Genomic DNA, 23,624 nt, shown 5'->3' on the forward strand with positions numbered 1-23,624 from the left:
TAAAAATAATCCAGTAGCATCACCCCTCCCTTGGTCACAGCTGACTAGGGCAGCCATTGTTGTTAGTGTAAACTCCTGGATCTTTTTCACGCTGCAATAATTGATTACAACTTGTAGATTCATGAGTAACAAGTTAATGTTTTTATTACCCTGGTTGTCATTGTCATCTTTAGTCCACTGGTGTGCACTCCACAACCCCACCCAGGGCTGGGCCTAGTGTATGCTGACCGCTGAGCTGTTGAAAGTGGGACCATGAGCTCATTGATGATGTTCTGCAGATTGAACTCGGTGAAAAGGCGAAATAGTGACGTTTTATACCTTCCCACATATTCTCCAAATGTGCTGACTGTTCTTTGGTTTTGGAGTTTGTGCGATTCTTGAGCTTCATGGAATGTGAAGCTTTTTTGTCAAGGTGTATTTTCTTTCACATTGTTTAGTACAGGAGTATCTGACTCCAGTCCTGCAGATGCAAATGGAAACCAATAAACGATCAAATGGCCTCAGTACTTCGGTCATGCAGAGACCTTTGAACAAGTCATTCAAGTGTGTTGAATCTTTTAAAAGCTGGAGGCTGTTGGCTCTTGAGGACTGGAGTTGGAGACCCTGGGCAGAATAGTTGTTCTTCCGTTTGGTCGTCCATCCATCAGTCAGCCCATCCACTACATCGGTTTTTCATTCTTTCAGGTCCATGTTTTTGTTCATTCATCTGTAAATCCATCATTCCTTCCTTCCTTTCTTAAACTCTGACTATAGACCATAGATGTATTTTATACATTCATTGCTCGCTGTTGTATTTATAAAATGGACCAAAACGACCCAAGAACTCTGAGGAATTTGTGAGTGTGTGTAATTTAGGGATGGGCAATACAGACATTAAAAGTTTCATCAAAATTTTTGTGATACTATTATGATGACAATTAAAGGAATAAGAAGTATTACTACTTTTTAGGTAACTAGCTGTGACTGTACTCTCAGCAATCACAGCCTCACAAACACAAATACTGCTCTTGAAAAACTAACTTATTGATGATCTCATTGAACAAACACAGGAGAAAACGGTAAAACTAACAATCCCAGCAATACAAATAGATTTATTTTATTTTTTTTAAAAGAAATTAATTGTAACTTATAATGACAACGATGAATCAAAATTCTCATAAGAAATTGATCACAATAAATGGTAAACGACACGTTTGTGTGTGGATGAATAAATGGCATCAGCATCTACTATAACATGAGCTACAACATCGTTTGTTTTTTTTTTATTGAATATAATGATATTGATCCTATTGGTTTTCTACTTGTTTCCAAGCACACACTGCCCCTTTTTGACCACTCCTTTGCCTTTAATACAATCCCCGCTCTGAACAAAGGAGCACAGAAACGGAGCTGAACATGTCGTTTTCTGGATGAGTGTAAATGAGCTGAATGTTCCCTGTGTGTACTCCACTTCAGTGGAGTTGAGCCGCTGTACGCTGCAGCTGTCCTCGTCGCTGCGGGCTCAATCGGATCGCCTTCTGCAGCTGCAGCAGCTACATGCTGAATAAAAGGGACTTGCATATAGGCGTGCACCGGTATCAGACAGGAACACTTTCATGTGGTCTCAGTATTTATACAAAAATGGTTTTAATAAGCCCAACATGGTGGAAATGCTTTAATTTAAAACGGGAAGGCAGCAATTATTCTGACTGGTCCTGAGATATGTTTAGTATGTTTATTTAATATAATATTGAATTTTTACATGGAGATTTAAGCAAAATGAAACACAAGCTAGATTTTGTTGTTTTCCAGACGTATAATGTGTCTTTGCCATCTTACAAATCAAAGTACAACAATATATCAGCTAGTTAATGATTCCAGCTATTTGCTATTTAATATGCACTGCACATTGCTGAGTAATTTTTAAACATTAACCTTAATAATTTTGCTACTTTATTTTATTTTAAGTAATGCAAAGAGGAAAAACGACTTTAATAAACTCACACCTATGGGAAAGTGGTAAAATGTTGAGAAGCTGGAAAGCTAAAGATGATGTTTGTGGACTGAGGAAATTGGAGAGAATCCACACATACAGCAAAACATGTTGTGTATGCCAGTATGGAAAGTTAATGAAAGATTCAAAAAGGACAAAAAAAAAGCATCCTGAACATTTGCTCTTCAGCCTTTTTATACGCTGCTGAAGCCTCATACTCTAAAGTAACCTGCAGAAATATCTCAACATATTTTGTTTTAAATTCTTTCTCCTAATGGTGGGCATTTATCGTATCATTTTTCATTTATTGTTTCTTAGAAGAACTTTGATTTATTGTTATGTTAAATTTCAGTTATAGATGGTAAATACAAACACACACCTGACAGAATGATCAGAAATTATATTTTTTCCCATTTTCTCTAGTTTGTTCCACAAGAACATAATAAATATTAGTAAATTCAAAAATATGGTTAAATGCAGTTATTGTGTAGTTATTTTTAAGACAAATGCTGTCCCACGCAGTCACAGACATGCAGTTATCTAAAAAATCTTAATTACTTTTTATCGTTATTTTCACAAATTATCAAGTCTGTATTGATAGCCATCTTCACATTTACGTTGTGTTGTCAGTTTAACCTGGTGGAAATTGTGCATGCTGGATTTGCCGATTGTAAATTGGAGCTCAGGGCTGAAAGCGAAGCATTGTCCGATTCAGGTCAGCAGCCATTTTCTTAGTGAGTCTTCGATGTTTTTGTCAAGAACGGCTTAAAGCAAAACAAACAGGTCGTTCCCGCAGATCGCAACCGTGTTTAAGCCAGAGAGATTTTAAGACTGATGTGTTTTTAGGTACAGGAAGGAAGACATATTTTTGAGTTTTTGCTTCGTGCTGCACTGTTTGCACCTCAGTCATAATTCTTCTATGGCGTTTTGCACCAGCGCCCTCCTCCACCCTCTAAACCAGCTTTACTGGGATCAAACAAAGAATAGTTGAGGATTGGGGTGCATTTGCAGGATTAGGGGGACATCATTGGGAGGGTTGTTATTGTGGTTGGGATTTATGGTTATTACGTTATGGTTACTACTCAAAACAATTTTTGAGTAGACATATATTCCATGGGGGCCTGTTCATATGCAGAGCTCCTATCCTTCCCAGAACTACCCAGACATCACGCCTCCTCGTGTTTTCGCGCTACAGACGACGAACCGTCGGGGGACGGCGAAGGGAAAGCCAGGCCTTGTCAGATGTGCGTACTATCTGTGAGGTCAGCAGTGACGCATATCAGTCTGTCTGTGCATGCAGTGAAATCCTGTGTGTGAGGGTGTGTAGTTGTTTTGCTTGTACAGTTGTAAGAGGGATTATTACTGCCATCACTCAGCTCTGGCAGCTTTTTGGCACCTGTGAACTAAACCACAAAACTCATTTTGCTGCCAAAAGATTCCAAGATAAACTCCAAGGTGGCTTAGCTCCCAACACCGTACGTCATGGTGGCTCCCTGGAAGCGCATGCCTTTTCATGCCTCAAACCAACTTCAATGAGCATCACGTTACGGAGACAAGCTAAATGGGATTGCGTGTTGCAAAAAAGGTCAACTCCGTACCGCTCTTTTAATTTGGTAGAATCTTTTAGCAGAGATGCTTCTACTTTAATGATCTACAGAGTTATAGTTTGATATTTATAACATTAATGCCCTTTTATTGTGTTCAATTTGTACAGCCGAGGGACTCCTGCTGCTGGTTGAGGGAGTAGAGAAGGTAATAAAGGCCAGATGGAAGCAGCTGGACATGAATGCAGTGGTTCATACTCGGCGGTTCATACTTTTCAGATCTGGAGACCTACATTTTTGACAATTCTTTTCATAATAGGTCAACCTTAGATTAAATGGGGAGATTTCAAGGTAAGAGATTTCATCTCTATTAGATTCAGGAACATGTTTTGTTCTAAACTGTTCCATTGTGGCTCTGCTTGTATAGTTTGCCTTCTCCTGATCGAAAGTGAACCTCTCCTCTCGTCTCAAGTCCATCACAACCTCTAACAGGTTTTCTTCCAGTGTCATCTGGTCTTTGGCTACTTTCATCTTCCCAACTTCAACCAACTTCCTGGGTCGAGCTGAAAACACGCGTCCCCTTAGCACAACACCTCCATGTTTAGGGGTGAAGATGTCTTTTAAAGTGGAGTTCATTCACTACATGGGTCAAAAACTTCTGCCTTTTTTTACCAGAGCAACTTCTCCAACATTTGCTGTGTCTAATTGGTTGTACATTAATTATTTTAGGGGTATTAAAAGAAACTGGGGGTAAATAGATGTGCAACCCCATCCTTTTTGGATTTGATTTCCTTCCACCTTAGATTTCTTTCTGTCACATAAAATCTTAATGTAACACTTTTTGAGGGATCTGGCTGTATTATGGCAAAGCGTGGAGAGCTTCAAACAGTTTAAATGCTTTTGAAAAACACTGTACCCCTTGGTTGACCTTTGTCCCACTTCAACCTTGTGTTTACTCATAATGTTTCATTGGAATCGGCTTGTTGGTCTTATTGGAGGTCTTTGGTTGCATATCTTTGCATAAGTCTGCTTTTTATAGTTAATGATGCACTTTTCCGTTTTTATGCTACCTTCCCTTGCGCTGAAGAACGCAATTGTTTCTCAGTCACTAAACTTGGCACAGTGAAATCCTCAAGCACTCTCTTTATGGAAACTTCTGCATTGTCCTTTGGGTTTTGAAATAATTTCCAATTTTTTTTTTGTGTTCTTGCATCGTTTGTTTGCATCATCAAGCTGATCCATGATACTGTCATATGAACAAACAAAAGTCACTTGACTAAACCGTCAAAACAGAAACGTTGGCAAAAAATATCAGTTGCTGATATCTGCTCGATTTTATTGATCAGACTGATACCAATATGTTGAATTGTCTGGGACTGGCCAATACCGATGTTGATGCCGATGCATCATCCGTCTCTCGGTACTGTCTCAGTACCAAGAGACGCTGGGAGAGACACTCCTTTTGACTTTCCTGTCGTTCAGCATTGCTTTTATCAATGAGCTTGAGATGTCCTCTTTCTGTTGATTTTTACTGCTCAGCTGTTCAACATGGTTTCTTATGGTCAACAGCGGTGGATTTATTGTACAGAGCATGTGAAAAACATAAACCACATGCTGTCATTTCAGTGGTGTAATGACTGACCAGCAGATGCTCAGAATACAGAATTATAAAGATTTCACCACCAGCTCCAGTCAGTGGTCTGCTGCCACCTTGTGGCATTTTGTTAGAGCTACTCTCACTGCATACTGTAAAGTATAAAGTGCTTTGATTTGCTCAGTGAGGAGAAAGTTGGTTGGCAATTAGACTCCTATTGATTTCAAGCTGCAACTATTCAATAAAACAGCTGACGGTTATCTGTTTGATCGATCTGTGAGGATCGATGAAACTTCTTCAGGGTTTTAAGATTTTAAGTTGTCTATCCTCTTAAGAACTTAGTCATAAAAGTGCAAGTTTCTGATAGAAATAGAAATGTAGAATTCTACATTTCCAAATCCAATGATTAGATCTTTTATCCGTAGCGTTATATACTCATAACACAGGCCATCGAACGTCTTTTTAACAAGATGTTTATAGTTTTGATGCATTTAAAAAACAGGTAGCCAGTTGTATTTTTTACCATCTCATCTGATGGTCACCATGGAAATCTTCTCATCCATCCTTTCTCACTTTTTATTTCTTTTGGTTGCAGATGAACCTTTGCACATACACTTTGACCTTTCCCCAACCCCCCCCAAAAAAACAAAAACAAACTAAAAACACTTCCCTGCTGGATTTTTTTTCCTGTAGATGCTGAACATTTCATAGGAAGAACACCTGAACACTCCAACCTTTTCTTCGACATGTTTCAGGTGACGAATCCGTTACAGGCCTCTCGTCCAGATGTGGGTTTTTAAGGAATGTGGCATACTCTCTATCATCTGGTTCACATTAAAGTCCGTTACATAACTGTTCCAAAGCAAACATTATGTCATTAAACTTCATGTCGTGAGGCTCACTAGGCTGTTCTTCCTCGATAAACAATTGCAACTGTGAAGTCTGAGTCACAAAAGTTTAGTTGATTTTAATAGTTTTCTCACAGTTGCTTTATTTTGTTGAAAAACTACTAAATAACTTGCTTCTTTGGAAATGGACACTAAAAACCAAACAAACCAAAAGGTACTCGGCGCCAATTGAAGTAAGATACCTGTTTTTGAGTTTCCTAATTTACAGCACACATGAAAACAAAGTAAATGTTGGATGAAATGCTGAAAAGTGTTTTTGGTACGGGGCTGTGTTTACATTCAGCAGAGTGGTGGAAGAGAGATAAGATTTTTGGGGGGATTATAGGCAGGAAATTGAAGGCAGCACCAAATAAAGAAGAAAACACAACGGTTTGGCCAGAGCCTCTGGAGGGAGGAAGGGGAGGGATTTATGAAACGGGGGAAGAGAAGGGCGAGGAATTTCCTAAAATACAGCAAACGTCACCGAAGCAGAGCTGGGAAGCAGACTGTGGGTCTTATGAGAAAATTTCTAGATCTGTTTTGATAACATGTAAAGATACAGATGCGTCAATTAATCATTGAATGTATCAATATGCAATGAAACTGTCACTGAACATAGTGTGGAAACTAGTAAAACTTAAAATCCTGACAGTGCATACAGTTTTATTTTGTTTAAAGCATGAAAAATTGGAATTTTTCCCAACATAGATAAATCTAAATTCTTATAAGAAATTTAGAACGATAAATGATAAACGACACAATAAATGCCCACGCCAATGATTGACAATTCTGGGTAATGGTGAAGCAGAGGGAAAACAATGCATGCATGTTCAGATGGTTTACTGATAACAATTTGAAAAGTGTGGAGTGCATTTTCTTCCCACTCTCACCCCAATTCAAAACTTTAGAGAAACACCTTTCCATTCATTCACGTATAGCTGCATGGCTTTACTAGTTTTTCACATCTATAAACTGAAATTTCTGCTGTTTTCTAAAAAAAAAATAATAATAATTTTCAGCTTCTAACAATCTTCTTCCAGGATTTCCCTTTATTTGACTCTAAGACAAAAATATCCACAGCATGATTCTGTCACCACCATGTTTCACTGTCGGCATGGTGTATTCAGGGTGGTGACCAATGCTTTTTTTCGTACTAAAACAATTTTTCTCATTTTAAGATGTTTTTTTTTTAATATGATGGTGTCCTTTTTCTGCTAAATTTCTGACTATATTTTCATAATTAACCAAAAATTCTTGTAGCCTGGTCCTGGTACTCAATCATACAATTTGCAGAGGGATGGCTGAAATAAAAGCCACCTTGTGAAATTATTTTCTGTTTGTAACGTACATCTTTAGAAAAGCGAGGAGAAAAATTGTTGCATCCTTCAGCCTTAATTGTAACCTCATCGATGGTTTTCTTGATGCCATTTGCTCTCTAACAAACCTCTGGGGCCAACAGATGGACTGTAGTCGCTAATTATCTGATTTCTGAAGATAACTTCTAACATTGGAATTTTTTTTTCATGGTTTCAGAGAAGAGGGGGCTGAATGAAAATACAAAAGTGTCTCGTTAAATCATTAACATCGCCACAAAATTCTGCTTGTAAGGCGACAAAACCTGGAAAGGTTCAAGGATTATGGATACTTATGCGAAGCATCATGCCTGTGCATTCTCCCTGTGTGCGTGTGTGCATCCTTTTGTGTTTGGAGCTGTTGCATCACAGGAAGCCGTCTCCCCCATCCCACTTTCCCCCAACCCTGTGGTTGAATGTGACCCCTTGGCCCTGGATCAAATGCTGCGCTGAGCCGAACACCATGAAGCCTCTGTCCTCTGCACCACGCACAGCCCTGTCCTGTTCTGCTCCACTCCACTCTGCATGGACCAACTCCATGCTTGCAGGACGTCGTGAGGCGAGAGGGAGGCGGGGGACAGTGGGGCGGAGAGTAGAGTTTCAGAAAGAAGGTGGGAAAAGAACGTGCAAACACGTGCAGTTTAACTAAAGGCGAAAGACATTTTGGGAAATTTAAGCGGCTCTCCTCCCTGGAACGTCTGCGCTGCCTCTCCGATTGCAGAGGAGTCGAATCGGGGAGAAGTCGTTCCTATTTTTAGTTCCACGCGCGTCGGAGGGACGGAAAAGCAAACAGACGGGTTGTTGCATATGCAAAGCTGAGAGTCGGGGTGGGGATGGAGGAAGGACTGGAGGAAGGAGGCGTGTTTTATTTGTGAAGTTCTGCAAGTTTAAATAACTGGCTCATTGCCGTCTGTACACGCAGGACGAGGCTGACCCATCCATCAGTCTTTCCTCATATAATCAGACTTTTTTTTAATCTTTCTGTTTTGTATGCATGAGTGCTGCATTTAATAGCCTTCTTGACCCTGCGATGAGGCTGTAGAGGCTTTACGTGGGAACTTGTCCTGCCATGGAATGTCACCGAGTCGCCGGACGTTTTGTTTCCCGCTCAACGGATGAGAGCTTCAGGTTCGCATCCAAAGACTGTCCGCGCATCTTCTGTCACTCCAAACTGAGGCTTTATTAACAGCCTACAGGACAGCTATTTGAATCAACTCGCACTTTAATTTTCCACTCTGATCCAGAAGAAGCAGTTTGGCAATGCGGCGCATTGACAAGCTGAAAAAAGCCTTTCCCTTCGTGGCACGCTTCCATCTGTACCGTGTAAGTGTCCGCCGCAGCGCGGCCGGTTGTAGCTACGGAGCTGGGTCATGTGGTGGAGCTGTGAATCATGAATCATGGTTGTGGTATGATGAAGTCAGGAAGATGTGAAAGGGGCTCTCCTCTGGGAGACTTGTTGTTGCAGCAGCAGGATGTTACAGCAGAACCTAGTCTGGGCCAAGAGATTTCTGTGCGTGTGTGTCTGTGTGTGTGTTAATTCACCACCACTATGAGGAATGAATTGAGCCAGAAATCATGTTGCTTTGCTGCTTCCAAATTCCCACATTCCTCTTTCTCATCCTTCCTTCATACTTCCTTTTTTCTCCTAAGCGTTTCCTTTTGTAGTGTTTGCAAAAGGGTCTGGGATAAAAATGTCCTTCTCTCCAACAGTTCTCACCATCTCTTGTTGCTTTTCAGAGGTAGAAAAACAAAGCTATTAAAGTACCCTCAGTCCTGGACTTCTGACCAGAGTTTGGTTTCTCAGGGTCCTGCTAAAAGTCACGCCTTCGGGTCGGAACATTGCAATCCTGCTGTCATACTCTCGTCTACCAAAACATTTTCTTTTTCATTGGAAAATGATAAACACCTAAAGATTATTCCTTTGTTTTATTTAAATTAAACACAACCTCAAACAAAAAAGAACAGCTCAATTTTCTCTTTCTTCTCAAAGGAAAAATGCTATTTATTTTTATTCTGACTTATCTCTAAATAATTATAAACTCTTTCGTGGATGTACACCATCTTCATAGTGTGCTGTTAGGGATTTTTTCCCAAATACTGACCAGATTTTTGAAGATGAAATCCAACACTTCATTTGGTACTATAATAAGTCTACATCAGTAAAGATGGAAATATGTTGTCGATGTTTCGGTTTAGCTCCTCATCTCTCGGTCCTTTATTTTTTTTTATTTTATTTTTTTTTCATAAAATTTGAAACACCTGAAAATTGACTGGATGCTTCTTCATCCAGCAAGAACATCCACACTGAAAAGTGTTGCTGGTAAAAACCAGTCACCAATTGAGGTATGTAGCTGATATAAATGTTAACATCTTCACTAACAATTACTCGGTTTTGAAAAAGACTTTATTTGGGTAAGCCAAAAATTATTTGATCAACAAAATAAAGTGGCTTGCAAAACTTAGATTATAGCTTTACAAGCCATAAATGCAAATAGTTAGCTTCAATTTTTGAATATATGCAGGACAAAATTTGGTTATTGTTTACTGGAGGTGCAGCTGACCATAAAATCCATCATAAAATTCATGACGGGTCACACGGAGATTCAAATACTAATCGGCACCAATTTTCTTAATTTTGGATGATTGACGATCGGTTGAACGATCTCCTCTTACCTCCACAAAAGTTTCAACATCAGCCACTTTCCCCCGCACACACTGTTAAGATGTGCGGTTAACAGTAGTCACCGCACTGTTGCCAACTTAATAACTTTGTCACTATATTTAGCAACATTTCAGACCCCTCTAGCAACTTATGAGGTTTTGAGTTGTCGGAATTGGCAGGTCAGGCTTTTTAAAGATTGGTGATTGGCCAAAGAACTCCAATCAGTGCACCCCCCACTAATCATAAAAAAAAAAGCCTTGAGCTGTATCCTGGTCTTATCCAAGGTATTGGCATTGGTTAATATATATTTATTTATATTTATTTACCTAATTAGTTGATGTAGAAATAACCATCTGACACGGAAATGCTTTTGCACCTTTAATTTGCCCCCTCATTCCTCACATATGACACCGTCATGAAGTCGAGGCCCAGGAGGAAGCCAGTCTGCGTCTTTGGCACCGTCCAGAGAAATAACACCCACATGTCGACTGCCAGGGAAGCTGCACTGCAGAGGTGTACTCGGATCAGCCGTATCAGTGGAACTACTGACGGTGGTGTTCCTTACCAAAGCAATGCTGTCCTTAAAATGTAGCGGGGTCAGCCAGGGGTTTGTCCAAGCACCGTCTGGCTGTAGGTGGATTCAGATGACTAGAGCTGTAGTCAGTCCTGGAGCTTTCAAAAGGAAGTTATCTAACCAACCAGCTGCGTGTGCTTTGTAACAGTATTTATCATTTTTAATTGTACGTCTTTGAATCTAAATGGAGAGATCAAACTAAATTAAGGTTTTTTAATTTAGTTTGAGTTGCTCTGTTTCTTCTACAGATTCCTGTAGAAGAAAGAGAGCAGGATTTGGTTGTTGCATACCTATACATATTCATGTTCAAGAATATGTATAGGTATGCAAATTAAAAAGTCAGAAATTCCTTTATCTAAAATTGAGGCATTAAAATACCTTAAATTTATGAAAATAACTTTTATTTTCATTGCGTTGTGTGACTCAAAGTTGTTGAAACTTCCGCTAACTAGCTGCTAATACAACCTTAGCTTACCTACCTAGCGTTTTGGTGTCATATCATGGGTAAGGAAAGTAGGAATGTATCACAAGTTGGTTAGACAATGGCTAACCATACAAGGTTAGGCGCATTCTGTGGGAGGAAAAAATTAAATTAACTTAGCATTACAGGGGTTAAGGCTGTTGAAAGTCTTATCCGGTGTGAGAAGCATAATGTCACTGCCAAGTGCCATTAGCAGATCCCAGAAATTTCACTGTTTATGTTATCCTTGATTGTAAAACAGCAGAATTCCCCAGCCTTCCTTTATATTTAGTTTTTCAATCTTAAATTTTATTCAAGGTAACATTAAAATAGTCTTAAAAAGTCTTAATTTGTACTTTCTAAAACATGCAGATGCCCAGCTGATGTTCACCGAGTGCAAAAGGAACAGATGGACATGAGTGCATTTTGTACTTTAGGAATATTTAAACATTTTTTTTAATGTTTGGCCCCATATTTTCTGTAGGTCAGTGTGTGTGCTTGTGCGTGTGAGCCACGCTGACGTTTGGCTCCTTCGGTCACCAGTCATTAAACAATGGGGGGCCAACCTTTAAGTAAGCGTATTTGAAACGGCATAGAGGAAGCTGCGACCCCATCTGACATTTCTGTCTGGACTTTGTGACCTTGCCTTCGCCAGGACAGGAAGTGTCTCTGTTATTTCCTGCTGCAGTATTCGTGGCACTTTGGCGTTTACTCGTCTTTGGGACTGGGAGAAATCTCCTGAACAGGTATAGTTCTTCCTCCGCTGTAATTTAAATGTGCTTTCTGCTCGACTGTCACGTTGACGACAGTTGGGATCACCTTGGTGCTACTGTCCTTAAACTTGATTTTGTTAAGCTGACAGCGATGGATGATATTTTCAGCTGGTGCCTGTGAACAATGAGCACTGATGCTCTGTCTTATTATTGCATTGCAATCACATTGTGTTGGAGCTTCCCTGTTCTTCTGAGTGACACTAGCGGCACATTACTCATCCTGGGTTTCTGTTCTGTGCTGGAGGGCTGAGTGTGAAGCATGTGGATGGTTTCCTCCAAAGCTAGCAGCATATAACATTCCTTCTCAGGAACTAACCCAGATTTACTGATTTATCGGGGCCTCTAGCTCAAAGGGGTCAAACTTTGTTGGTTATCATCTTAGATATTGTGTGCTCAGTTTTGAAACCAGCGTCTTTTGGCGGTACATCACTGACCATGCCATCCATAATACTGAGTAGAATGTTGCTGTTAACAGAGATGTCCGATTTCTGATCTCTAGCATTTGAGCTTTTTAAGAATTGAGCCGATTCTTCTTCCACCACATATATGAATATAATGCAAAGGATTTTTCCAAGCCTTATGACTGTGGGAGTTTATTAATTTATATTGAGTAAAGGTGATGTCACACTGTGTGGGAGCAGCAGCTGTTTCATTGTTACTGTGACAAATAATAGAATAATTATCTAATTGAGTTGTTTTAAACTGGTTTCAGAATGCTATTTTAGCAATTTGTTCGTGAAAAGACTCTCAAAAAGCTGAACAACCTGGTAAAAAACGCCAGCTCTATTCTAGAGATGATTGTTGAAAAATATATAATGATTCTTTGAAGGACATTTAGATTTTTTATGACATCTAATTTAGCTCAGGTATTAGTAGTGTTTTTTTTAAAGATGTGTTCAAATAAAATTATCCTTAGTGCCTAACACATTCTTAAAACTTGTTCTTCCCTCAGTCTCCACACTACACTGATGAGTGTTATGTTGTAATCCTGATGGAGTGGCACATTTATTGGATGAAAATTTTTCCAACTAACAGTTTTTCTTTTTTCATCTGGGAAATTTCTATTATTACATTAAGATGAAAGTGAAAACATGACGGATATGTTGAAGTAGCTGAAATTTTTTTAAGGATTTACGGTTTCCCGCCTTGCTTGTCTTAAAAAAGTTATGATGCAGCAAAGCTAAAAACCTACTTGTATCCTGACTTGAAACATTTATTTGGCTTCCAATCTGAGATTAACTTTTTTTTTTTTCCAAAGTGAGATTGCGTTACAAACAATCACTGCAGAGGAAGCCGCCTGTGAGCCCGGTTCCTTCTGTTTTTGTACAGAAAAGAATGGTTTGCTTGTTTGTACCGACTTTGTCTCAGGAAACGTAGTGACAGCTTTTGAGTCAGCACTGATCGATTTACACCCAGTGTTTTCTTTCCGTTTGCCCTACAGAGACTGGGCAGTGGCATGCAGTGTGAGGAAGGAACAGAATGGCTGCTGGAGCTGCTGATGGAGGTGCAGCTGCAGCAGTACTTCAAGAGGATCCGAGACGACCTCAACGTCACGCGGCTCTCGCACTTTGACTACGTCAAGAATGAAGACTTGGAGAAAATTGGCATGGGTCGACCCGGTGAGGCAGAAGATCTGTGCGTGTGACATTAAAGGCAAAGCTGGGCTCATTACAGATGTTTGTTTTTCGCATTTATTGTGCCAAGTTACACTGCTGGTCGTATTTGTTGACTTACTCTGGTAAAGAGGTGAAAAAAGCCTGAGAGTAAGTTCAGTAGTAAAAGCTACAATTTCTCTTCCACTACATATATAAATAGTTTTCAAAGTATTTTTTTCAAGCCTTATGACTGTGGAGTTTATTAATTTGTATTGAGTCTATGATTTTATTTTTATTTGGCTGGACTGTGGGTCAAATAAAAATAAAGCAGAAATAAATTATTTAATATCTTGAAATTAAAAAACAAAAAATCACCAGCCACCTTCAGGGCTGTGTGCTCAGTATTAGGGCAATATTAAGAAAATAATAAAAAATTAAATTTCAAGAATAAAGTCATAGTATTACAAGAGAGTTGTACAAAAAAGTGTTTAAATATTTTTGAGAATAAAGTTGTAATCATCATGACTTTATTCTTGAATTTAATTTTTTTAAATTTTTTTTAGTGTGATCTAATACTCCGTCATGCTTATTAATATTTCTGTTTTGCATATGTATTTCCTTTTGTGGTTAGTAATGGCTCAGTGTCATCAGATCTAAATCCAGTACTCCACTACCCAACATCCTTAGTTTTACTTCCACGTCCCAGCTGATAATTAGACACAATAGGAGGAGGCGGTGGAGTGCTGAAGCTTTTGTCTGTGTGGTGTGTGTGTGCGTGTGTGTGTGTAAGAGATCACAGCAATCGTATTCTGAATCCACTTACTGAAGTCCCTCTGGGCCTCCCTTCACAGAGCTACTTCAGACTAATTAAATCCCACTTCTTTTGCTCTTATAGGCACTCGCAAACCTTTCATCTGCCCACTCCTTTAATCATCTCTTAAAGATTTTACCTTTCGCTTTATTCTACAAGTTTATCCTCTGTATAATTGTAAAATTTCAGCTTACTAACTTACCGCTGTGTTTCACTTTTTCTCATGGATTCAGGCCAGAGACGTCTTTGGGAGGTCGTGAAGAGGAGGAAGGCCAAGCGGAAAACCTGGATGAGCAAGGTGACGGTCAATAATCCATTCACCAAACGCAGGAACGCTTTTCATTACTCTAGTTTGTGCTGTGATGGTACGCTGCAAATGAGAAGGATGAGCCTTCTTAAAGAGAAAGCCTCTGTGGTGCTTACTCTTAAAGTTGAGGCAAATATTTATCATAAGCCTGGCGGGCCCCCAGGCTTTACTTGTCGCCACACCTGGCTAAGTGTCGTTTAATATAAAAAATACTTGAGCTTTGTACCCTGAAAATATTTAGTTAAGTATATTAATATGCTGACTCATTGTCCATTTTTTGGTAATATTTCTTTTAATTTATTTACTTTTGAATGTGAGCATTATATGCACTACATAGCTTGTTTTAAGGCTGATTAATTCATTAGGATGTGACTGAGGTGTCAAAAAATGTTTTTCAATTGCATTTCATTGTGTTTGCCTTTTGTTAAGATGCTATAGTTAGTGTTTAAGTATTGTTAATCATGTCTTCTGATAACATATAATTATGTAGTCAAATAATTTTTGGTGAACTTTTAACATTTTTTTTAACACACAACCATGGTGTACCAACCCAGCACCCCCTACCACTCAGCAGGTTTTCTCTGAGAAATGCTGCATAAATGGATTACCTAAAAGACAAGACTCTTAAAAAGTCAACATGCTAACTTAAGTCCTCCAGGAAAACTGTGGTAAACAAATAGGAGTGCTTGTTGGCAGTGGAGTCATAGGATCTATAATTACACCTGTCTGTTTCCGCCTCTGGCACCATCCAAAGGGAGTCATCTGCTTCCTCAGCATGCTTTCTGAGTGCGTGCGTGTGTGTGTCTGTGTGTGTCTGTGTGTGTGTGTGTCTGTGTGTCTGTGTTGTCTGTGCGTGTGTGTGTGTGTGTGTTGCTAGAATCTTATGAATGCCCAGCCTCCCATTTGAAACCGACTAACCACACCATGACCACAGGGTGGTGGTGTTTTTAAAAAGGTCTGCCACATTATGTCATGTCTGGTTTTGTTGAGAACGCCAATGGCTGCGTGTTACATCCAGACAGTTGTACGTGTTTGGTACAGTGGGTCCATTCAAGAGTCCACTCTATATCCTTGTGATTATGAGCTCATAACTTGAACCAACATAATGTCAGCGACTCAGAAAGGTACAAAAGTTTACATGACACTTGGACATTTTCACATGTGGTGAACCACAAAGACTACAATGTAGGGCGTATTTGTTAAATGAAAGGATAATCATACTTTGGCTTTCAGTGTTTTCCGCCAATAAAAATGTGTAAAGTGTGGTTATGAAACCGTAACCCAATCACACAGAGCTTTGTTCAATCCAATCAGTAGAAAAATAGAGTTTCGGACAGTTGCAAACCCACCAAGACAAAGGTCGCCCAGCAAATTTGAAAGACCTGAGAAGAGGAACTGTGTCTCTGGAGGAGCTGCAGAGATCCTCAGCTCAAGTGGGAGAGTTTGTCAACACAGTGATTTTCTAACATGTGCTCCAAATATCTGGTCTTTATGGAACAGTGGAAATCGGTCACTGAAAGTCTGATTTGAGGACTTCTTAAACATGTACTTACTCTCTTGGATAAAACTTTTTAAACTACTTTGAATAATTAATTGAGTTTGCTGTGATATAAATGTACATGGAAATTTTTAGTATTTTAAAGACCAAAATGAAATGACAAAAACAGGCAACATTTTTCCCAATCCGTTTCTTTCAATATAAAACTCATGAAACTTTAACAAAAACTGCAGGTGTGTGTCTAGTGAATTTTTGGTTAAAACGTGTTTGTTCTTCATTCAGTGAAGTTTCTCACAGTGAATAGATACTTCAGTAAAATGTGTGAACTAAGAGTAGCGATACTTCATAATAAAGTTGCACAAGTTAGAGTAAAAAAGCTCAATGTAGTAAAAATACTCCTAAAAGTATTTTTTCCCCAAAAAAAGCTACATGAATAACGCAACTACCCAATTCTGTATGGAGCTACAGGGAAAACCTATAAAAGTTGGTATAAACATACTCCAAAAGACTCACGGCTGTAAATGTAGCAAAATGAAGTTTTACAAAGTGTGGTGGTCCAGTTTTAATGGTCAGTTACAGAAAACTTCAATTTAATTTTGTGACAAAATGTGAAAAAGTGTTATGAATATTTTTGGGGGTCACCATAAGGGTTAGTGTTATCGCTGTTGATTTTGGTGATTTAATCTGTGTTTTTACTTTGAAGTTGTAGCTTTTGTAGAAGAGAAAATATTTGTTTTTCGTTCCAGGTGTTCAGCGGGAAGCGGATAGAGGGCGAATTCCCCCAGCAGGGACAGCTGGCCTCTTCGTTCCGCAAACTGTCCCTCACGCCTCCCCTCTGTCTGGGCGACGGCGTGCAGGACACTCAGCTACATGGCGGCGGCAGCCCACTGGACGGCCAACAGCTGGCCCTCACCTGCCTCATCCCAGAGAAGGACCTGACGCTGTTCGAGAAGCTCGGCGACGGCTCATTTGGCGTCGTGAAGAGAGGGGAATGGCTGACGCCTGGAGGGAACGTGGTGAGAAGACGTTTCGGTTCATTTAGTCCGTTTCTCGGGAATGAAGTGAAATTTTCACGGCAAGGTGGAGGGGGAAAAAAATCAGCCATAAATCTGTTGATCCTCCAGGTGAACGTGGCGGTAAAGTGCCTTAAGACGGATGTCCTCAGTCAGCCGGATGCTCTGGAGGATTTCATCTGCGAGGTCAACGCCATGCACTCCCTGGACCATCAGAACCTCATCCACCTCTACGGCGTGGTGCTCACACATCCCATGAAGATGGTGGGGGCGCAGACTCAAACACGCAACAGTTCTTCATAGATACGTTGCATGTTATTGTTTTACATCTGGAAATTTTGCACATACCTGGAGGGTAAAAAGACAATTCTTTTACTTTCCATCCGTAGCCGCGCCGCGCCGCTGCGGTCGAACAATCCCATTAACAAAATCAAACCTGCAGATGTAGGTGTTATTAATTTAGTGCAGTGTGCCACAGCAAAGGGAAAATAACACAGAAAAAAAAACTGAGCAACTCAAAAACACTCGTATTTCTTTTTTCCCCCATCTTTTGTCATCTAGGCTACACAAGGACCTGTTGCCATAGCAACAAACAGACAACACCTCCACGACACCAAAAAACACGCAAGCATTTCCCACACAAAGTACAGAACATTCAGTCTGTTACCAGTTTTATGTTTTCAAGCTTGATGTTTTATTTGCCGATTATTAATAAGTGATCGGTGGTTGATTAGCTAATTTAAACACCTGCTCTGTTGATGATCTGTCAGACTTAATGTGTGGATTGAACTAGGACACATCGAATTCTGCAGCACATCTACATGTTAAGGTTGTCAAAGTCAAGCTAGCATAGCTGACCTACTTCCGTCTCCTTTGGTATTTTTTTTATTAAAGCTTTTCACTGACCTGTGGCAACTATCTAACTATGTAAAACGGAATCACATTTTATAGTATTAACAATAAGCAGCAAAGCACTAAATCTCTTCATATGTCAGGCGTACATTTAAGATTTAGCTCATTATGTTGACAGCTAAAACCCCTGGTAATCATATTATGTGAACTGTTTTTTGCTCGCTGACAATCTTATGCATGTGACGTCACGCTGCAACGTGCCTATAACAAAAATTAAAATACTTATTTGTAATTTGCATCTCAGAGTTGGTCTTCAGTACTCTTTGCTGTCCTTCCTGTCAGGTGACTGAGCTGGCTCCTCTGGGTTCTCTTCTGGATCGTCTGCGATGCGTTCATCCTCAGGGCCCGGTGCTGATCCACACTCTGTGTCAGTACGCCGTTCAGGTAGCGAGCGGCATGGCTTACCTGGAGCAGAGACGGTTCATCCACAGGGACCTGGCGGCGAGGTAAGGCAAAGACAGGGACGCTACCCATGTAAAGGAAAGTTAGAAACACTAATCACTGCTAACTGCACCCTCTTCTTTGTTCAGGAATATCCTCCTCTCCTCAGCTAACAGAGTGAAGATCGGGGACTTTGGCCTGATGAGGGCGCTGCCTAACAACGATGAGCACTATGTGATGCAGGAGCATCGCAAGGTTCCCTTTGCTTGGTGGGTGAAGGATTTAAACTAATACATTGTAGATTGGGAAACATTCAGTTTTATATAATTTATAGAAATCGCAAAAATTACTTGTTGAGAATTGTCCACAGAAACTGGGATTACATATAGGGCAACAGCAAGATGTAAACCTTGTGAAGAAATGAAATATTTGATTAATTTCAGAAAGTGAAACTTTTATATACAGATTTAGTACACATAAAGTAAAATATTTCAAGCTTCTATTTCTTGTAATTTTGATGAATATGACTTAGAAACAATGAAAACCCAAAAATTATCACAGAAAAATTTGAATATTATAAAAAAAAAGAAGTTATAAAACGCTCATAAAAAGGTGAGTGGAGGGGAAAACCATGGTATGAAAAGGTGCAACACGGATAACCAAAACCGTAAGGGTGATGGCTTTATTATTATTATTTTGCTCTCATGTAATATTTTACTTTTCATTTTCTGTTAACCATGGGATGATGTTACTGCAATCAAATTGAAATACTTTTTAAGACTTTATTTCAAACGTCTTTACCGGAGGGTCAGTAAGTGTGGCTGGTACTGAGTACACAGTGGAGAACGGCTTCAGTTTCCTGCCTGTCCTGTTGCAGGTGTGCTCCTGAGAGCCTGAAGACGAGAACGTTCTCCCACGCTACGGACACCTGGATGTTTGGCGTCACTCTCTGGGAGATGTTCACGCACGGCCAGGAGCCGTGGCTGGGCCTGAACGGCAGCCAGGTAGGAGCTGAAACTACTCACCTCACAACATCTGAGAAAAAGGACTCATGTTTACTGTCATCTTGCGTTTTTTGTGTGTGTGAATTTAAAAATTAAGATTCTCCACAAGATCGATAAAGAAGGTGAAAGGCTTCCAAAGCCGGAGGACTGTCCCCAGGACATCTATAATGTCATGCTGCAGTGTTGGGCTCAGAAACCAGGGGATCGACCCACTTTTGTCGCCCTGAGGGAGTTCCTGCTGGAGGTAAGACGTCACACTCACATATTTAAGTGTGATGAGATGCTAATCTCAACACCTTTGGAGCGTGGAGGCCTGACCACTTCCCACTGGTTCAAGTGAACCATGAGCTCCATCTAGTGGTCATAGAAAGCTTTTCAAGAGTACGAAGGGATTGCGGTGAAGGATTACGTCATACAGTAGCTCAAGAAATGTGGAAATGTCACCTGAAATACACAAAGTAAGCACATTTGTTTGCTTAAGTACATATTGCTAGGCTTCAAAAATCTGGTGTATCATATGTTTTTTCTCAAATCCTACCATTTTGTTTTGTCATTTCTGTCACTTCCTGGAATATTTTATACATGTATATATATAATATCAAGTGTGAGATATAAACGCTCTAGAGTGTTGCCTTGATTGTGTGATGCATGTTTAAGAAATCCTTTAATCTCCAACCTCACTCAGCTGTGCCAAACACCTGGGTGGATGAAGCTCCTCCACTTGGCTACAGTTTCCAGACTTCTTAGCTTCTGACTCACAGAGCAGCCCTCCCCCATTCAGCTCCTTCAGACTAGCCATCAGTAATTGGCAAACACCTGGTGGAACTGTCCATCTGCTGACCTTATTATACAAGCTACTTCTCAGTGAAATGCTGGTGTAAAATGTTGTTAAAGGGTTAATAGAGGAGCCATGTTGTGAAGACTTCCTGAAGGTGAAGTTTCAGAAAGAGCAGGAGTTTTTAAAGCAACAGAGTCTCAATTTCAAAGATGTTAAATTTTTTTTATAACAGCTAAACATAAAGTTACTTTATTGTGCTATAAAATGAAACTATGTGCCTGGAAAAACACACAACACTGCCCCTTTAAGTGCCTTTTTGTGTGCGTCTCTCTTTCAGACCATGCCTACCGACATGTGCGCTCTGCAGGACTTCGATGAGCTCGACAAACTTCACATCAAAGTCAATGACGTCATCACCATTATAGAGGGGAGGTGGGTGACGGTGACTCGGACTGCGGGGGATGGGGAGCGTTTGGTCGCGGTTCACTGACTCACTCGCACATTTCAGGGCGGAGAATTACTGGTGGCGAGGGCAAAACAAGCGCACCCTGAAGGTGGGGCAGTTCCCCAGGAACGTGGTGACGTCTGTCGCGGGGCTGTCGGCGCACGACATCAGCAGGCCTCTGAAGAACAGCTTCATCCACACGGGTCACGGAGACACCAACCCGCACCGCTGCTGGGGCTTCCCGGACAGGATCGACGAGTAAGAAGTAGCTTTCAGCTGAAATAAGTTACTTTTTGAATGTAAAAGTTCTTAAAAATGTCTCATTCTGTGAGATGTTGGGAATAAAAATCTGACTTCTATCCAGCAGAGGGCACTCCTACATTATAATATAATAATTGCTGCTGCTGATTGGAATAAAGTCAGCATGTTGACAGTGATGGTTAGTCTGTCCTTGTCTTTCTTTCAGCCTGTACTTGGGGAACCCCATGGATCCTCCTGATGTTCTGGGAGTGGACCTCAGTGCCGCTCGGCCCACACAGCTGCCGGGACGAACCAAAAGTGGGTTAAAGTCACACAAAGAAAGGTTTAACCAATCATAAAAAGTGTTAATATATTCTACCACAAACGCAACTTTGCAAAGGTATCTTTTTTCACATCTGATCACGACCACAAACCTCTGTATTTTCTTTGGGGGGGTTTTTATGTGATTGAGTCACACAAATGACATCAGAATTATGAGGTGAAAGGAAATGTTTTAGAATCAAATATGAAAATTGTAGTGGGCATATTGTTTTATACTTGTTTTATTCTGTTTTCTGGCTGAACCTTGTTTTTAAACGGAACAATTGGATTTGTAGTTTGATTAAATTACACTGGTGAATTCTTGTCTCTACATTGGGAACTTTTGAAAGCTGCTGGCTGCAGAATGGGGCTCTAAACACAACAGCAAGGCCCATTTTTCTCTTTTTAAAAAAAATAAAAATTTAAAAAAAGCATGTATCATTTTCCCTCCACTTAACAATTATGTCCTATTTTTTGATGGCCTATCACATAAAACCCCCATAATAAAATTAGGATTATGGTAAGTTCCAATAGTGATCAGATTTCACTTTAAAACAATATTTTGTAGGATTAAATTGATGTTTTGGTACTCCAAATATTTTTTGCTTGCTTTCTTCTGACCAAAAATTTAGAAAGAATCCTCAGTATGCTTTCTGACATTTGCGTTTTTTATTTCTGTCTCTGCTGCTGCTACTTTTCCTCCCTCTGTTTTCTCTTTGCGGCTCTGTTTTTATTTATTTTTGCAGAGGAGCCTCCCCCCCGGCCTCCTCAGCCAGCCGTGTTAATCAAGAGTAAGTCTGGTTTCTCTCAGCAGCTTCTTAGCCACTGTTCCTGTCTTCTCTGTTCCCTCTTTGCTCCACTTCTCAAAGGTACATTTCACACTTTTCTTTTCTTCTCTCCTTTGCTGTGTTTGCAGTGGTTCTGTCCCCCTAACAGTTTTTCTTCCTTAAAATCATTCTTCATCTCTCTATCTGTATCCATCATTCTTTTTGTGCTTTAACTGGAACGTTTTTCTGTTTATATCATTTTTTTGTTTGTTTTTGGTGTCAGATGATCTCTAAGTGGTTGTCACGGTTACTTATACTGAAACATTGTCCGTTAATGAGTGGAATCTGTTTTCATCTCCAGAACCATGCTACGATCCAGTAACTGAAGACGAGGATTCCACCTCTGCAGTACTCAGGAGATTATCTCTTAGGAAAACCGGTTCGCTCAAAGGTCTGAAGCTTAAACCCGCTGCATGGGTCTCTGCCAACAAGCAGAGTAGCCGGACCTCAAGTTCAGCCCACACCCCGAGCAGCGACGTGTCCCTCATTGACTTCGGGGAGGATTTCTCTCCTTCCCCTGTGGTGGAAAACCAAAATCCAGTGCTGACAAAGCTAGCGCTGCAAGTGGGCAACATCCTGGACAAAACCCCGCCTCAAAGTCCGTCCAAGTGGCTGCCACGGCCCCTGCACCCCACGCCAGTGGTAGACTGGGACGCCCGGCCGTTACCGCCGCCGCCGGCCTACGATGACGTAGCCCAAGATGAAGACGACATGGAGGCAAGTTGAACCAGAGTAACTTCAGTGAATCCAAGAAGCAAGGAAAGTTTGTGTAAACCTTTTAAAGGTGTTCTCCACTGGTGTGTTTCTCCACCAATAAATGTACTAGAAAAATATAGCTGGCTAATGAAGTATGGATTTTCACTGCAGGATTTCACCAAAGGATTTCACTTCGCTTTGTTTATTTCTCGGCCGATGTAATCAGAAGAGGCACCAGAATCGGGGAGATCATTTGGCGTTGAGTGGACACGATTGCAGATCTTGCAATCGTTAAAAATTGCAGTTTTAACAAAGTTTGCTAAAGATTCTGAAGCTAAACTGAGTAAAATTTTAGTTGCAAGGAGTAGGAACGATTAATCAGATTAATTATAATTAATCAATTTATTTGTCAACTAATTTAGTAATCAATTTATAATTAACTGGAGTATATTGACTGAAAAAAGACTATTTGGTTAAATAACATACTCAGAGCAGTAATGAAACCAAAGCTATACAGAATGTCTCTCTCTATATATTTGCATTTATGATTAAAATTTTTTAATGTAAAATATGTTGTAGTCAAATCACCTCAATTACCATAGTTTAACTTCACCAGGTTCAGAGTCACTAGAGGAGCACTACGGTTTTACGCATTTTAGGCAATAGACACTTCATTTCTTTATTTGAAAAAGTAATCGGATTACTTGTTTGTTTGCATCTTTTTATAATTTATAAATAGTATTTGCAACGCTATATACGAAAGGCTTAAGAGGCTTAATAAAAAATCTTTAAAAAAATGCCATTTTTTAAAATGGAATCAATCAATTAATCAGAATAATCAATAGAATAATTGAATATTAAAATGATCATTAGTTGAAGCCATACAAGGAGTTCATCCTCACATTTAAGCCACAGTTTCACCCATAACCATGGCACCGCAGTGGATGGAGAAGCTATAAAGCAAACAATTATGAAAAA

At 40.1% G+C, this 23,624-nt stretch overlaps 1 protein-coding gene across 7 annotated transcripts in view; it reads left to right on the forward strand.

The window, feature by feature from the left end:
* The window catches only part of tnk2b (tyrosine kinase, non-receptor, 2b), a 58,245-nt gene that overhangs the window by 20,076 nt on the left and 14,545 nt on the right, over positions 1–23,624 (forward strand). For 3 of the 7 annotated variants that reach the window (XM_016672891.1, XM_016672892.1, XM_016672888.1), the window contains 13 exons: positions 13,260–13,437; positions 14,458–14,522; positions 16,776–17,045; positions 17,154–17,306; positions 18,237–18,400; positions 18,485–18,604; positions 19,213–19,339; positions 19,437–19,583; positions 20,455–20,549; positions 20,626–20,820; positions 21,029–21,120; positions 21,870–21,992; positions 22,252–22,667. In XM_016672891.1, the coding sequence (XP_016528377.1) occupies positions 13,260–13,437; positions 14,458–14,522; positions 16,776–17,045; positions 17,154–17,306; positions 18,237–18,400; positions 18,485–18,604; positions 19,213–19,339; positions 19,437–19,583; positions 20,455–20,549; positions 20,626–20,820; positions 21,029–21,120; positions 21,870–21,992; positions 22,252–22,667 (2,145 nt within the window). Of the gene's footprint in view, positions 1–8,264; positions 8,673–13,259; positions 13,438–14,457; positions 14,523–16,775; positions 17,046–17,153; positions 17,307–18,236; positions 18,401–18,484; positions 18,605–19,212; positions 19,340–19,436; positions 19,584–20,454; positions 20,550–20,625; positions 20,821–21,028; positions 21,121–21,869; positions 21,993–22,251; positions 22,668–23,624 lie in introns of those variants that run through there. The other 4 variants (XM_016672889.1, XM_016672893.1, XM_007554997.2 and 1 more) reach the window with 4 other exon arrangements.

This window comes from Poecilia formosa, unplaced genomic scaffold, assembly GCF_000485575.1.
Source record: "Poecilia formosa unplaced genomic scaffold, Poecilia_formosa-5.1.2 Scaffold67, whole genome shotgun sequence".
Taxonomy (NCBI): Eukaryota; Metazoa; Chordata; class Actinopteri; order Cyprinodontiformes; family Poeciliidae; genus Poecilia; species Poecilia formosa.